Source organism: Lagopus leucura, unplaced genomic scaffold (assembly GCF_019238085.1).
Source record: "Lagopus leucura isolate 7727_CA_CO unplaced genomic scaffold, USGS_WTPT01 Super-Scaffold_100009, whole genome shotgun sequence".
Classification (NCBI taxonomy): Eukaryota; Metazoa; Chordata; class Aves; order Galliformes; family Phasianidae; genus Lagopus; species Lagopus leucura.
Window position 1 is genome coordinate 23,252,300 of NW_024962266.1, and position 16,500 is coordinate 23,268,799.

Here is a 16,500-nt window from a genome sequence, read left to right on the forward strand (position 1 = left end):
TTTTTTTTTTTTTTTTTTTTTTTTTTTTTTTTTTTTTTTTTAAGCAACTTTGCTGATGTTACCCAGCAGTTATGGGCATGTTTTAAGTACAGGAATCAGTGAGGACTTTCACAGCCTGCCCATGCTGTGCAGCAAGCTGCTCTCCCATGGGACACGAATGATTACAGTAACATCATTCATGTGCATTGCGGGGTGCTGCAGTGCCTCCTTCCACACACAAGCCTTCCAGTTATTACTGTGTGGATTGTTTCCAAAGTCTGAATATAACTTGGCAAGCTTTGTCTGTACTGTTAGGAGTTTGATTACCTTTGTGTGTGTGTGTATGTGAGGACTGCCGGGGTATGTGGCTTCTAATGCAACAAGCTCCCTGTTGTCTAAAATGTTTAGAATTAAGAAATTATATAATTATACCAAGGTAGAAGCTAATGTAGCCACATCAGTTTGTTGAATCCTAGAGCTAAGTCAGGCCAAGAGCAATTTTTGGCTTGACCTGCAGGAAAGGCCCCCAAGCCACAGCCAGCCTTCCCCAGCTGCAAGCACCACCTTGCAGAGCTATGAGTTGTCTTTCAGTGGAACCCACTGCTGCTTTCCTTGCTTTCTTTTATAAAATATGCTGGCCAGCTTTCAGTTTGAATACAGTAATACATTCTGTCCAGCTGAAATGCAACTATTTACATTAGACCAATAGTTATCACCCTGTCTCTTAGAAAGACTTAAGTAATGCACCAAACCAAAGTAAGATAGCTATATATATTATATATATATATATTTTAAATCCTAGAAGTAGAATGCTTACTGTGTTGCAGCAGCAAGGTGCCTGCGTGTCAGCGTGGAGCATAATAATAAATAATAATGTGTATTTGTTCACTTGTGTCATGGGCCAAGTTCTCCCCAGGCAGCTGCTGGTGCAGTGCAAGCAGCAAAGCAGGTCTGTAAAGCTGGAGGTTGCCACGTGTGGTAGGACTTCAGTGACTGTACTGCCAGAAGGACGGGCTTCCCACAGGTCTGTTCTCGGCCCCACCTTTCTCCTGCCTCTACCTGCAAAGTGTCCTGCAGGGTCTGAGCAAAAACCTTGGTGCTTCTGCTGCAGGTGGTTTCCACTTTTGGGCTATCAGGAAGCCAGCAGGGATGAGACCAGGTCTGTTGCTGTTTTATGTCCTGCCCTGTCCTTGGGAGAAGGGGAGGAAGAAGAGCTCGTGTGCTCTTGAGCTCCAGCTGTGTGCTGAACATGAGCCTACCCAACCTGCGTAAGCTTTATAGCTGGGTTGGGTGCAGTAAGAAATTGTCAGAGCACAGTGGTGAACCGAAGGTAGCAGTGGCTGTGGAACAGGCTAATTCAGTGGGCACTGGAACACACTCTATAACCAGATCAGAAAACCAAAGGCTTTTCTCAGCAGTTGTCTTGATTGCCAGAACTAGTAGCACAGAATGATTTTACTAAAAAACTGCTCATTCTGGAAGCTTTTCTTTTGTTAGCATCTTAAACGTCCAGGTAGAATTGCTCCTGACAGTGTCTGCAGGCATTTATTATCACTTCAACAAAATGAGGCTCAGATTTAATGAGCACCACCTTCTCTATTTTGTTTAGATTGCATCGGGTTAGATCCAAGCATTGCTGTTAGTCATTACACTACATCATAGCTTATATTAACTTGGATAGCAGACCTTTTTGGTACAGTATTAGAATTTGCATATTAGTAAGTATGAATAGCTCTGTGTGTGATCAGTGAAGTTATTTTCTGCAGTGTGCATGTTATATGTGCTGTAGGATGTTATTTTATGGATTTTATGTTGTACGTGTTATTCTGTGCAATGCTTACAAGAAGCTGGTCAAGTTCTGCCCTTACCTCTCCTAAAGAGAGTCTCTTATCAGCGGGGAGCTAAAGCTCAAGAAGCTATTTCACATCTAGATATTTATGGCCAACTTGCACTTGTTATTCTTGTACCCAGTAGATCTTGTTTTTCCTTTCCCAATGTTTACCCTCCTGATTTATTTAGAGATCAATCTTAAATACCTTTCAGCCTTTGTTTTTCTAGGCTAAAGCTTCTATTTTTATTTTGCTTGTCAGTGGGCATAATATTCAAGAAACTCAGTTTTCCTAAAAAACTGAATCTTGTCTGATCCATGGTCACTGAAACTTAAAAAAGAATAAAAACCAGGCATGTTTTAAGTGATGGAGGAATCATTGCCTGATTGCTCAGCATCTTGCAGTGAATTTTGACTGATAGTGGAAGTAATAGAAACGTTCAGGTAAAACTTGCAGAACGTGCAGCTCAGGGATCCACAAGGCAATCCACCTCTGCTCATTCTCATAGCTGTGACCTTCTCTCACTTGGGTAAACTGGGTTATACTGTTCTGGACCTGACCAGGAGCACAGCACTGTGTGAACCCCTGCTGACAAAGCCAGGACCAGACCTGTGTGGTATTTCAAGGCTAATTTCTGTGCAAAGCCTCACCTGAGCAGTGATAGTTTCTTTAAGCAAATATACCAGTCTGAAAGTGCCACATAGGCAATTCCTGTATGGCTTTCAGCAGATCTCATTTGAAGCCATCAGGCTCCTTCCTACCAGAGCACACAGGTCCAGCTGTGCCAAGCTCTTTTCTGCCCCCAGGTCAGTTCTGGAGCTGCCCGCTTCCCAGGTGACCATTTTGTTTCTTCTGCTGCTGCCTGATGCAAAGCAAGTGGAAGAACAGAAGCTGCAGTGACTTTGTGTCTTTACTGCAGTGGAACTTTGCCTGTAGGAAAGGAGGTATCCCAGAAGACAAGAATTCAGACTGACTTTATTACCTTGCCTATTAGCTGAGGGATGACTTGGGAAATCTGTGATGTCCCTAGGGAAGCAGTCCACCTAGGTTACTTTATGATGCAACTGTCCTCTCTCCAAGAGATGCTTTTAGGATAGGTGTCCTTTTGGAAGCTATCCAGTAAGCTGAGAACAAAGTTGCTACTGAAATTGGTACCTATCTTTTTGTTACTGTATTTAAATCCACAAGAACAAATACAGCAACAGCTTTCTTCCTCCTTGGTGTCAGTGCACCCAGCCCGGTGGGATGGAGGAGTGCTCAGACACACTCCTCTAGTAAGGTTCCAGCTTTGCTGGGGTTTGTTGGAACAGCTCGTAATTAAATCAGCCGTGGTCTCCCAAGTTCTGTGGTAATGCTGAAAAGGGATTTGTGGTTGCAAATACTTCATGAAAGCTCTGCTGACAGAGTGCAGCCTAGCAAATAAGCTTAAATAACGTAGAAAGATAACTAAAATATTTCTGCAGTAACTGAGCAGCAGTGTTTCTGCTCCTACAGTTGGAATCCCAGCAAAAAGTTTCCCATCTGTTTTTTTTTTTTTTTTTTTTTTTTCTTTTCTCTTTCTCTTTAAGGCTCTCTAGCTATTACCACTTACCTGTAGCCACACTGTAATGACTCCTGAGTAACAAGGTGTATGCTAGGCCAAATGCCATGAATTAGACCTAGAGAACTCCCAAGGCTTTCTGGATTGCTGTTTGGCTGTGGCTGTGTTGTTTCTTTGTTTCTGACATAACAAATGGAGTACCTCTGGTCTTACTGTCTGAAAGCTTTCCATCTGTAGCTCAGTGTTACTCCCTGTTGGTATTTCGACATGACTGGAGCTTGTTTGTGCCTGGCAACATTTCCCTTAGTGATCCAGTGGCTTGTAGCAGACATCCCAAACATTAGGGCAGGAGAATAAGATGAGTGGGAGCATTTCCTTACATCTTCATAATACTTTGAAGGAGTGTTGGTGGCATGATGTCCCATGCTGTGTATGTCCACACCAAAAGCACTGAGTGCATCACCTGCACAAGAGCTGTGCCTCAGCACGTGGCCGGGTGGGATTGCAGTGGGATTTCATTCTTAGCCCCAGCCCTGGGATGGCTTCGTGTTTAGCACCAGCTTAGATGTTCTGGTGCACTTTCTGTCTCATGAAGAGCCTGTCATAGCACAGGGATGAGCTCAGGCCGTGTTGGGTATTTCCAGTTTTGCAGCTGTTCACATGCGGGTATTTCAGGGTAAGATAGGCCTTTATCTTCCTGCCGGGCAGCCCGTATTCAGCCAAATGACCTCTCTGTATTCAAAGCCTTCCTCTTACACAGCTTTCTGGCTCAGAAGGGCCTTTCAGCACACACCTCACTTGCACTGAAGCCTGTGGCCTGCTGCCTGCACATCTCCCGGGGTCCTGTGGTGCCTTCCAATCGTGTTCATGTGAGGCAAGCATGTCAGTGGGTCAAATGCAAGTGTTTGGGTGCAGGAGCTGCCTGCATCGAGCAGCACATCTCTGATTGTAGTGGTGGTGCAATGGCGTGTGGTGTGCCTAGTTCCATCAGTGTGCTGTTGCTGTAAGGCCTCAAGATTTCCTCCAGGTAGCTGGTCTTACTGTAAGTAAGGCTGTGGCTGCTTTCTGTGAGAGCATGTGTAAGCAGGGCAGCGGGCTGACTAAGGGCAGCCTGGATTGACAACAAGACACCATGGTCTCCAATCTTCAGTGGTGCTTTTTCTGTGTCAAACAAACATGGGTGAGATCTAAAGAAGAGCATATAAAGAAATAACAGACTCAAAATGTTGCTTAGAGAAGAGGTTGCCTGTATGGTTGCTGAAGGACATCGTAGCTTATTCATTTGTGCAATAGAACGTACGCAGAGCAGCCTGGCTGCTCCAGTGACTGAAGGCATTTTGTATGCAACTGTAAGAAGGTGTGTTTTCTGGTGACAGGCTGGGGATGGCCCCGTGTTCATTGACTGCCTCTGTGCATTGCAGACTTGAAAATAAGTAGGAAAAATACGTTCTGGAAGTACTTTGCTTGTATAACTGAGTCCTGAGAGAGCTATTTATGATTTTTCTACCTGTTCTTGGCACAGGCGTTTTTTCTGTTAGAAGTGGTTTGACAGTTGGATGAGATCATGCTTGGATTTGTGCCCTGCAAGCTAAAAATGCAGAGTCACTGCTTGTGAGGACAAGACTGAGCTGGAAGAAAATAGAAACGTTGCCCTTGTGTTGGCTGCTAATACTGCATTGGGAAGGGGAGCAGCTTCATAAAGCTTTAAGATAGCGTTGTTTTTGTCCAGTCATTCCTTGCCTTTAGATGGTGTACTACTTTAAAATAACCCAAGCGAAGAAACAACAGATGTAGCAATAATCATTGATGCCTGAGACATTCCCCTCAGATTGATAAATGACAGCAGAGATGAGCTGATAGCCGGAAGCAGTGCCTCTGGCCATTCACTCCTGCTGCTTATTAACTCATAGCTGAAATAATTAATGTTATTATCAAATGGCACTAAACGAATAGCCAGATCGCCTTTTTTGTATGTGTTCTTTCTCACAGAAGTGTGACGTGGGAGTGCACTTGGGAGAGGTGACAGCCTCCTCACAGTGCGATGCTCCGGACTGCGCGTGGGCATCGCTGACGAAAATCCTTGGTATGCAGCAGTGGTGCTGGCAGTGCTGCCTGATCCAAACCCTTTGCGCTGCAGCTCAGAGTGCTGGAGAAGCAGCAGATGTGCCTTGCTGGCTGCCCGAGGCTGGGTAGGAGGGAGGTGGGTGATGGCAGGGTGATGATGGGGACACATCTCCAGGCTGGCGTGCTATGGTGACACAAGGGACAGCTGTTCAGGGAGGCTCCTACTGCACTGACCCCAGTGCATGGCAGGTGTGGTGTGTCCTTCACATATCTGTGGCTTTGCAACAAGCTGATGGAGAAACATGCTGGGGAAAGCCCTATGGTTAAGCTGTTGCCAAACCTAGCATGACTGTGTGCTATTATTGGCCTCGGAAGGCTGCTGGGTCCCTCTGCAAGTCCCTATTTGTGGCCTTGGCTCAGGTTTTGAGTTGTATGCGTTGATCTCAGGGGCACACACTTCGTATTAGACTGAAACACTTTGTATTTCTAATGCTCTGTTGAAATTCAGATGCGATTAAGGCAATAAAAATGGCTGCAGATCTGAGTGTGCCATCAAACAGCCAAGGTGTGGCAGCTTCCTGCTTGAGCGAGCACTCGTAATTGAAGATGATTTTGTTAAAAATGTAATTAAAATATTTCAGATTGAGTACAAGGCTATGGTCAGGTGAAGTGTATTGCATGTTCCTGAGTTTTGGAACAAACTCTGCTGTCATGGGTTGCCGTGCTGGCTGGCATGACTCAAAGCAGGTGCCACACACCAGTTGTGTCTCTGTGCTGTAGCAGAACCATTGGTTTGCTCTCCTCTTGCTGTAGGCTGTGGATGGTATCCCACCATCTTGGACTCAGTGCTGCGGGGCCTGATGGAAATGTCTTCCCCACTTCTGTTCTGCTTGCCTTGTCTGGAGAAGCCCTTGCTCCCAACCATTGCAGGTCAGCGCAGCTTGGCTGAAGTGCTCTTGACCTGCTCCCCTGGTCAGGGAATGTCTCTGGCAGGCTCTGCCAAAAGCATTCTCATGTGTTGCCCCTTTTTCTTACGTGAGGAGGTGGGAAACAGACTATTTATAAAAAGGCAGATCATCTGAGATAGCTGACGTTGATCTGTTTTCATTACCGGTGTTACTTCTTGCCATAGGCTAAAGTAACACCTCCCAGAAGACCATACTTGGGTGATATTGTTCCAGTTCTACCTGCTGTATCTGTGTCTGCCCTGCTTTAGGAGCTTGCTGTATGAGGACTTGGATCTGATGCTGTTTGTGGATATCCGTTAAAACTTGTTTTGGATGAGGCCATTAAGCTGCGTTCTGGGTGGCCCTGTGTGCCTTGGGAATATGGTTGCCATACCACTGAAAGGTAATGCCCAGATAACGCATGCCCTGATCATCTTACATCTTACAGATGAGATCACTCTTCACTTGACATCACCAATCCTTTGATGTTGTGCCCACTATATACTTCTGAAGTCCATTCCTACTTTTGCATTGGAATGAGCGATATTTTCCTGCTCTGTGTTATTGTGTTGCTAATAGGCCAGACCAGCTCTTGTAATGCACACTGAAATATACATAGACACGTCTCAGATTTACACGTGGAAGCACAGCCTGTACATATTTATACTTCAGCTGTCCTCCCCTGATGGATTGCTCATGTCTTTGGTGCACGTGTATTTTCATGTTTGCTATTTTGGCCCTTTTCCGTTGCTATTCCTCTTAGCTAATTAGAACTGACTGCTGTTATTTTGCTGCCTTGTTCCTGAAGTATACTGAGAATGGCTGAGTTCTTAGAATCTCCTTCAAGCAGAGGTAACCAATTGCCAAAAGATACATTTTAGCATTCTTGCTATTTCTTAAGTGTTCAGGGTCAATATTTTGGGATTGTCTGAAAGCCCTGAGAGGGGAGTGCTGGTTCCCAGCTTTTCCAGGCACTGCAGTGTCTGCAGTCAGTGATAAGTGTTTGCTTTTGAGGAGGTGGGTCAGAACAGTGCCTGCACTGCCGACGATGGGAGCCACTGTAAAGGAGATGGCAGGACTGGTATTTCAGAGGCAGTGCTGTGTTAGATCACCTTGGGTCACCCTCATCCCCACGTGCTTCTGGGAGGCGAGCAGGGGCTACTGGTGCTCGGCCTGGCTCAGAGAAGCAGGTGTGTGAGCTTGGGGCTTTTGTCAGAGCCTTCCAGTGCTGCGGGCAGTGCATGGGACAGGGCGTCTGGAGGCTGACAGGTGTGCTGGGACAGAGCTGTGCTGCACCCCGGCCTGGCATCAGGAGAGCATGCAGTGATCAGCCCTGCTGCTTTTAGCCTTGATCGCTTTGGTTTACACTAGAAACAATTGCAATGATTGATGCCTTACCCTTTCCAGAATGTAAATAGGCGTCTGCAGGAAGTGCGAAGGATTCCTGTGGGTTAGTGTTCTGTCAGCCCCTCCCTCGCAGCTCTGCTATGTTTCCCCCATCTTGTGCTTAAATGCAGCCTTCAAAGAAACCCTTAACTGGATTAGTTGTTTTCCAGTTTTTTGGCTAGCCTTTATTTTTGCCTCCTGCTCACTGGCAGTGAGTGAGTGGGACGCAGCAGGTTTGCCTTGGACCCTTCAGGCAGAGGCAGCCTCACCATGACCTTTGTCTTCAGCCTCTTCCCCTGCTCTCTAGGACTCAGTTTCTCAGTTCTGTTTTTTTTTTCTGCCCAAAATGTCATTTGTTGTGAGATCTGCTCCTCGTTCTCCCAACAGCCATCTTGCTCGAAGTGCTGTGTATATACAGTCATGCTGCTGTAACAGCCGCCTCTGCTTGCCAGGCCTGAGAGGGGCTTTCTGCAGAGATAACCACTTGGTGCGAGGAGGAGAGGATCTGTGCCAGCAGTGCAGATGTTGCTGTTTGCATATGGGTGAGGATGATCTGTGTACATGTGGTTCTGCTGGCACCAGCTGCAGCAGGGGCTGCTCTGTCCCCAGCTGGCTGCTCTGCTTCGTCATCCTTGGGGTGCAGCACTCTGCGTGCCCCTAAGTAATGTCTGGGGCAGCTCTCCTTCCTGGTTCTGCTCTCTGCCTCAGCTTGACAGAAATGTGTGGATCTCTGTAAACTATTTGTGGATATTTTCCCTCCACATATAAAAATAACCTTTTAAAATAAACAAGCCGGGAGCTGTGGGGTGAGGACTCTGTTGTCTCCTGGGAACTGTGTGCTGGTGCTCCAAGTGGAGCTGTTGGAGGGCTCTGGCTGAAGGTTGGGGTTGTGTGCTCTGGGACTGACAGGAATGTGCAAGTACTGCTTTTCTGCAGAAATTCACCCCCTGAAATTTGATGGGATTGGTGGAGGGAGGAACAGGGGTGGCTAAATCCAGCAGGGAGCTGGTGACCAAAGACGTGCTTAGTGGGAATGCGCCCAGGGATGTGGCCCTGGAGCCAGAGGAGCCTGCTCTGCAGTCTGGCAATGTAAAAATTACCTGATTGTGTCAGGAGATTATGCTTCCAGGGATTAATTACTGCTTTTTAATTACTACTTTTCTCCTACCACTTCTTGATAACCTTCGGTGTTTCAGATGCTTTGGTGGGCAATGAGATCTGTGGCGCAGCAGGTGCCATCAGCAGGGCTGGACAGTGGCAGCCTATGGTCTTCTGCGTTGACAGCACATGTAAGAAGTGTGAAACCACGTCCCTGGAGCAGCTCTTCTCTGTCTGGGAAGGCAGCGTGCATCCAGTTCACCCTGAGTCTGCTGGGCAAACCCGATCTTGATGGCTCTCATTGTGTGCGTGTGCCCAGCCCAGCTGTCAGTCCCTGCTGCCTCTTCCAAACGGGAGAGGTGAGATGGGAATTTTTCTTTAAAAAGAACTGTTTAGCCTAAGCGCTCAGCTATTGCAGTTATTTATACTGCCTGGCTACCTGGAAGCAGGAATATAAAAGGTTGGGTAACGATTTCATTATGCGATGTTTTATGGCAACTGGTATTCAGCTTTATAAATGAACTGTTCTCTCCCGTACGGCAGAAAAAGGTTTTTATATTTGGCAGTCTGCTCATAATATTCTAAGGATTATTAAAGTAAGCTGTAGTTGCAGTATAATGCACATTATAATGGCAAGTGGTTTTACAGTAATATGTCTTGGGGGAGGATATTATTTCAGAACGGGTATTAACATACGGATGGAGCTCGAGTCTTTTCATCCCGGTCAGAATGGCATTTCCAGAAAAGACCTCTGGACCATTATCCCAGTTAGTTCCTCATGAGCAATAAAGTAGCGAGAGGAGAACATTTCATACAATTCAGTGGGGATTTTGCAAGAAGAAGAAAAAGCGGGATCTTTTTTCTCACCTCCTGACTTCACAGCTGTGAGCTGAAGTTGTCTCTGTCAGGGTTCCTTGGGGGTGGGAAGCTGGAAGGCTGAAGCTGTGCGTGATGGCGGTGCTGTTAAGGGCAGCGGGGAGGCAGGTGTGGCCTCAGTGCAGCTGGATGTGAACCACCCTGCAGCCCCAGACAGTGCAGTGCAGGACAGACAGGGCTGCGTTGGAGGGGCTGCAGAAGGGAGCTGTGGGAACGACTGGGCTGTTCAGTTTGAACAGTTTATTTGTATTAACTGAATAGGCAGCGACCACAAGGAGTGTAAGTGCTGTGCTGCTGGTATTTGAAGACTGTTAGGAAAAAAAAAAAGAGAAAAAGAGAAAAAAGCAGAAGACAAGTTGGGATAAACATAGGTAGGGGGAATTTTGTCTCTTCTGTTGAACTGAATGCATACAGATGTGCTGGTGATGTTTAGGTGCAAATCAGCACCGAGAGCGTTGGTCAGGGGAGAAAAAGAACCAGATAAAATCAAAAAAGAATCAGGTAGAATCAGAACCCCAGCATGGAGGTCAGGGATGGAAGGTGGGAGCTGAAGGCAGCAGTGAGGGTTGAGTTCTGGAGCTGCTGGATGTCAGAATTGTTCGTCTCACCTCTGACCTTCTCAAAAGGATAATCTGTGCATGCTGGTGCAATTATTAAAAGCAACAAACAAACAAAAGCCCTGATAACATACTGCTGATATGCAGCGTGCAGGGATCTTAAAATAATCTTTATCCAGGGATTAAGAGTTTCTGATCTACCACTGACCTGCTTTCAGAGAATTACAAATTCATTACACTTGCAGGAACAAGATGGAAATGTGGTAAAACAAAATAGCAGCAGTTTTACAGCAGCATAAGTAACCAGGGTAAGTTGCATTGATGAGAAAACCTCCAACAAAAAGACTTTTTTCTAGACAGAACCCCAAGTGTGCCTGGGAATCCATGTGCAGAAACCGTGTCTGGGCTTCCAGCAATGTGTGAAAATGTTTATTTTACACTAGAAGTAAAAAATGCTGACCTCTGGGTGCCCTGTGTATTTTCCCCCTTTCTTCCCTCAGTGGAGGAGAATTGAGGATGACATGAAGACACGAACCCCACTGTACAGCTGGAGTCTGAATTGGTGCTGTTCCTGCAGGGCTGGCGAGAGGAATGCAGGATGTGTGTGTGCAGAGCCAGGGAGAGCCGTGCTGCTCCTGTGCTGTGCTGGGCCATGCAGGGACTGCAGCACCGCTCCTGTGTTCCAGGGGAAGGAAGGATAACTGATGAAAGCAAACTGAGTGCCAGCGAGCAGTTTTTGTTTTGCTGGCTGACACTAATATGGGAGTTTGATTGTTTGGTTTGGCTGTACGCATATATATATATATATATATGTGTGTGTGTGTGTGTGTGTGTGTGTGTGTGTGTAAAAATTTGTATGGAAGAATAGTTAGCATGAAATTTCGTCTTAGTTTGAAATGCCTGGCATCTTTATCCAATGATAAAGAGCACAGACTTTGGCTACAAATTCAGTATTTTGTAATTCCAGTTGCAGAAATATTTTCCATGGTAGATAAAAGTGAGCCAGAAGAGCAATAAATCCATGCTCATCTTTGGAGTATAGCAATAATTAGATGGATAACCTGATCTTTTTTTAATGTATGTATATACAAGTACTGTTGGAGTGCAGCCTCAGGGCCCCAGAACCACCCTGCACGATGCGGGGCCTTGTGGTGCCTGGGCTGATGGACCCAGAGATGTGCAGAGGGGCTGTGAGCCCATAGGGATTCTGTGCTTCCACTGTGGAGTGGGTGGCTCTGGGATGGTCACTGTGGATGCTCCCCAAGGTCTGACCCCTGCACTGTGCGTGGCTGTGTTCTTCCATTTCACTGGCATGGTTCCACACAGCGGGCTCTGGCTCGGGCTGGGCAGGCTTTTAATAGCAATTGGAGGAGAGATTAAAGTGCCATCAGACAGCGTGTCAGGGATCGGGGAATGGAACAGCCACTCGTTTTTATTTACAGTAACACGATTTATGTGTTGTCACAGCAGCCTGGCAGACATTGCCCCCTGGTTTTTCATGTTCCTGTGCAGAGAGGCAGCACCGTTCTGAGCCACTGCAACATCTGATGTGGCCAGCACAGCGTCCCGTGTCCCCTGCCCTAATGGGGCCATGGCACGGGGCCATGGATCTGTTCTGAGAGGGAGCTGAGACGGGCTGGGAGCTGCCATGTTGGGATGGCACTGTGCTGTGGAGTGTGGAGGGGATGAAGACACCGCTGGCCCTAAAATAAGAGGGAGTTCTCAGGGGAATGGCCTCGGAGGGTTGGTAGGAGCAGGTGCTGGTATGCAGCTGGAAAAGGGGAGAGACTTTTTGGCCTTGTTTGGCCTTCAGTGCTGAAGGTTGTGCTTACTGTCCCAAACCCACCTGAAGCTGTCAGCTTGGGGCTTGTGACTGAAGGATCGTCTCAAGAGCTGTCCAAAATGCAAAGGGCTCAGTTTGCAGCAGGATCTCATTTAGCTGTAGTTTCTTACACAGTGATGCTGTGCTCAGATGGGTTGTTGTGCTGGTGGAGCTGTTCACTGGCAGTTCCACGTCATGCTACTTTCAGACATTTTGAGTTCCTCGATCTTTTTTCTTCCTCCAGTATCTGTGTTTCTTTATGTTTCTGTAACCCCTTGCTGTCAGGGCTTCACCAAGGGAACTGTATTGCTGTATTAAACACCTGCACCCTCCCCTGGCCCTGCTTCTGAGAGCCAAGTAGCATTTCTTTCTCTGTGAGAAATGGAGGAGCACTCACTCTTGTCCCATCCCCCCCCCCCCAGCTAGTGTAATCCACAGAAGTACAGCAAAGCCATGAAAACATAAAGTCAGGGGCAGCTTGTGGTGCTTGCAACATCAGAACAGGACAGGGCCCTGCCCTGGCTGATGCATGCAGCTCAGAGGTGCGGTGTTAGGGAGGGGAGTGATGCTTTATCTCCCTGGCATGCAGGTCAGAGCCACGCCATGGGTGCTGCTGTATGACGGGTCACCCTCAGCTGCTGGCTGTCCCTATCCCAGCAGCGCACAGGTCACAGGAACCATTCAAAGACAGCTGCATTGGAAGGGAACTGTGACTTTGTGAAACAGAGCCTGAGCCCTGAGGAAATTAACCAGACTTACTGAACACCAGCAGTGTGTCCTGAAGCAGGGCTGTGGTGTCACTCACAAACCCATCTCGTATATAATTTCAGCCACGAATTTGCAAAGGAGGAGTGGGAAATCACTGAAACATTTATAGGACTGAGAGATGAAAAGTTAAATACGCTGCCCTGTGTTGTGCTAGGAAACACTAGGAAAGCCTTTTCAAAAAAAAACATTAACTGAAATATTTTAATTTTAGGAGCAAGTCCCTGTTCCTGTGTATCACCCAACCCCCAGCCAGACCCGGCTGGCAACACAGCTGACAGAGGAAGAACAAATCCGAATAGCGCAGAGGATAGGCCTTATCCAGCACCTACCGAAGGGAGTCTATGATCCTGGAAGAGATGGCTCCGAGAAGAAGATCAGAGAGTAAGTTCCACAGACTTCACAGAGCTCCTGTGGGTGTCCACTGGTCTGTGCTACATCCCATGGCAAACCTCATCTGGTCCTTCTGTTTGCCTTACTTTCAGGAAGTGTAATTTGATGCAGCTTTCTTCCATGCAGAAGCCTCTTTGTTCTATCCTTTGTTTTTCTGCTACAAGCAAAATGTATTTTCCCTCATGTGTAACTTATGCCCTTTTATTTTCTTCTTCCCTTTATGGGAAAATAACTCCATGCTGCTGCTTTCTCAACTTCATGACTCCCATCTCCTGTTTCTAGTTCTGTGCAGGATGCTGAGCTGCCCCAGCCCTGGCTGCAGGCTTCCTGCTAATGCTGCAGTCAGGGGCTTGTAGTATGAAGAAAACACCAAGAAATCCAGTGCTGGGTGGAGCCAGCACTGATGTAACAGAGAAATGTTGCCATATCTGTCAGTAATAACAGAAGTTTGTTTGAGACGGTCGTATCTGATAGATATTGCATTGCTTTTCATTTCCAATGCTACCATCACCGTAACTATTTCTTGTTTCCCCAGATGTGTCATTTGTATGATGGACTTTGTGTATGGGGACCCTATTCGATTTCTGCCATGCATGCACATCTACCACCTGGACTGTATAGATGACTGGTTGATGAGATCCTTTACCTGTCCATCCTGCATGGAGCCAGTGGATGCAGCACTGCTTTCATCATACGAGACTAACTGAGCCAGGGTTTCTCCGTGAACCTCCAAGGAGACCATCCACTTCAATGGGTTTGATCCTTTTGTCATTCAGCCCAAAGAGCCAGAAATTAGGAATTAAGGTCATGCACAAAATATACATTTCCTAATGAATAAAAAATACTCCTGAATGGCTGCAAATATTGGGAAAAAAAAGCATAGTATTTTAGAGAATATAGAAAAAGTAGGTTGTTATTTTTAATGTAAAGCCTTGACCCACCATTGTCTTTAATGTTTGTTCTTACACCCATATATAGGAATTGTAAAGTGTTACAGCAACTGTAAATGTTTAAACTGCGTGTATCCAATTTTATTAGCAGTAAGATAAGAGTATTTTTTTTTTCCTAAATAAAGTAACTTTTTTTTTTCTGATTCTTTTCACGAGTCCTGGCATTTGGGTCAAGGCTTTATTGAAATCTACATTTTATAACACTGGCACAAAGAAATAGTTTTAAGCTTGTTTGCACAGTTCTTTTTTTTTTTTTTTTTTTTTTTTTTTTTTCTCCCTCCATTGGAGATGGAATTCATTGCCTTAGGTCTTTTTAATAGTGTATTGTTATTGTTGGGCTGGCTCTATGCTTGAAAACCAGTTTATTTATAACCTGTTACAAGTGCTATATTTTGTTTGCAGTTAGGAATATGCAGACTTCGAAGTGATCTCCTAGCTTGTAAGCAAACTGAGATGCATTACCCCTTTTCTGCAAGTGATGTTGAATATGAAGATGCAGAACAGGTCCTGCAACTGAAATTATGGTGTCATGGATTTTAGAACTCATTTCGGTTTGGACAAAACAAATCCTTACACTTGGATGTCTACTTGAACTTGATCAAGATAGAAGTGGACCAGGAGGACGATAAACAGTGAAGCTACCACAATTGGAAAAAAAAAAATAGAACTAATATAGTGTTAGAAGCAATCACTTATTCTACCTTTTTTCTCCCTAAAAAATGGTTGTCTTGAATTGCAGCAAATGGATACTGCATCTCTTGTTCTTGTAGTTCTTAGGTTTCAGAAGTTAAGAATAAACATACTGTATCTCAGTCTCCTGTATTACATGTATCTGTTAAGCCCTGCTGCTGACACGGCAGTCCACCAAAAAGAAATCTTATCAAGCAGAGAAAAAATATTTTGTTCTGCGCATAAACGCAGCGTTTATATGGATGCAGATTGTCATAGCAGCAGTGAAGGGGGAGAATAGTACTGCTGTAGCCAGAGTGACACCATTAGCTCATTTCTGCAGCAAAATGATGTGCTTATTACAAGGTGGTCTTGCAAGGTTGTAGCTGTAAAGAACTTTTATCCACTTAGCATGTTTGGTTTTTTTCTTTTTTCTTTCTTAATGTACCCTGCAGTGACTTGTATGCATTGAATGCAGCGCTGATACATTGAGAAGTCTCAGTCTTGCAAAATGAGATGCAATCTCACGTTAACCACAACAAATCAGGGAATGTTCTTGATTGTTTTTCACGTGCAGTTTGAGTAATTGTTCTATCAATTTGTGCTTAAAGTCCCAAGTACTTTGACCTTGTCTACCGACCAGCTACAACTGTGCATGGCATGGATACTTTTTGGAGGGTTAGTCAGCAAAATGTAGAACCAACACGTTGACTTATTTATTATTCCTGTAGCTGGTAGCAACCTGCTCTCTTATTGAAGAATTCCAAGTTGCAGTTGGAAGCAAAGCAGTCTACAGTCCTACATTCACTCAAATTCCACAGATTTGCCTGGACACAGTTTTGTGCTTAACTCATACGTACCTACTTACGCGGAGCAAAATGGAGCAGACAGACCTGAAGTTGTGCAATATTTTTCAGTGCAAAATAGTTGTTCCTTTTCATCATTCCATGTGTGTTCCTTTGTGTCCTCTTTTGGCTGGTTGGGGGTGTTTGTTCTTCATTTGGGGGGGTTGGTTTTTTTTTTTCTCTCTTTTTTTTTTTTAAACATAAAACAATGTCCATATTAAGTATTAGTTATTTTATCTTGTTAAAACTGGCAAATGAACAATTTTAAAAAGCAGCATTGTCATGTTGGTATTAGTCTTTATTTATTACAAGCCTCGTTAAGGAAGACTTGAAAGAAATACGGAGTGAGTGGTACTGAGACGAATGTGTTTCTCAGCACTTTGTATAGGTAAAGCTTCCCACTGCTGTACTTACTGGCCTATGGGAAAAAAGTATTACAGTACTTGGTGAATAACAAAAAGAGCTGGAAGGGCTAAAACTAGAGTTGATTACACAGCAACATTCCAAAAAAAAAAAAAAAAAAAAAAAAAGGAAAAAGTCAAATTTTAGTTTCAAAACAGATGTGTAAATAAAACAAATAAATCAAATGACTTTTTCAAGTTTTTAGGTGCAGTGCTGTTCTGGCTGATTTCTAATTCAAAGCCGCAATTCATCCAAATTCAATCTGACACAAGGTGTACACTGAACCTCAGCTACAGCTCTGACACCAGAACGGTGTCTCAGTTCCAGCAGCTGGGAGGTGAGGGCAGCATCTGCCTTCTGTCTCAGGGTGCCCCTGAG

General features: G+C 45.3%; 1 protein-coding gene across 1 annotated transcript in view; it reads left to right on the forward strand.

The window, feature by feature from the left end:
• Positions 1 to 15,994, forward strand: part of RNF11 (ring finger protein 11) — a 27,227-nt gene extending 11,233 nt beyond the window's left edge. The window contains exons 2-3 of the mRNA XM_042873729.1: positions 13,078 to 13,247; positions 13,792 to 15,994. Of these exons, the coding sequence (XP_042729663.1) occupies positions 13,078 to 13,247; positions 13,792 to 13,963 (342 nt within the window). The 3' untranslated portion in view covers positions 13,964 to 15,994. The remainder of the gene's footprint in view (positions 1 to 13,077; positions 13,248 to 13,791) is intronic.
• Positions 15,995 to 16,500: the final 506 nt, after the last annotated feature.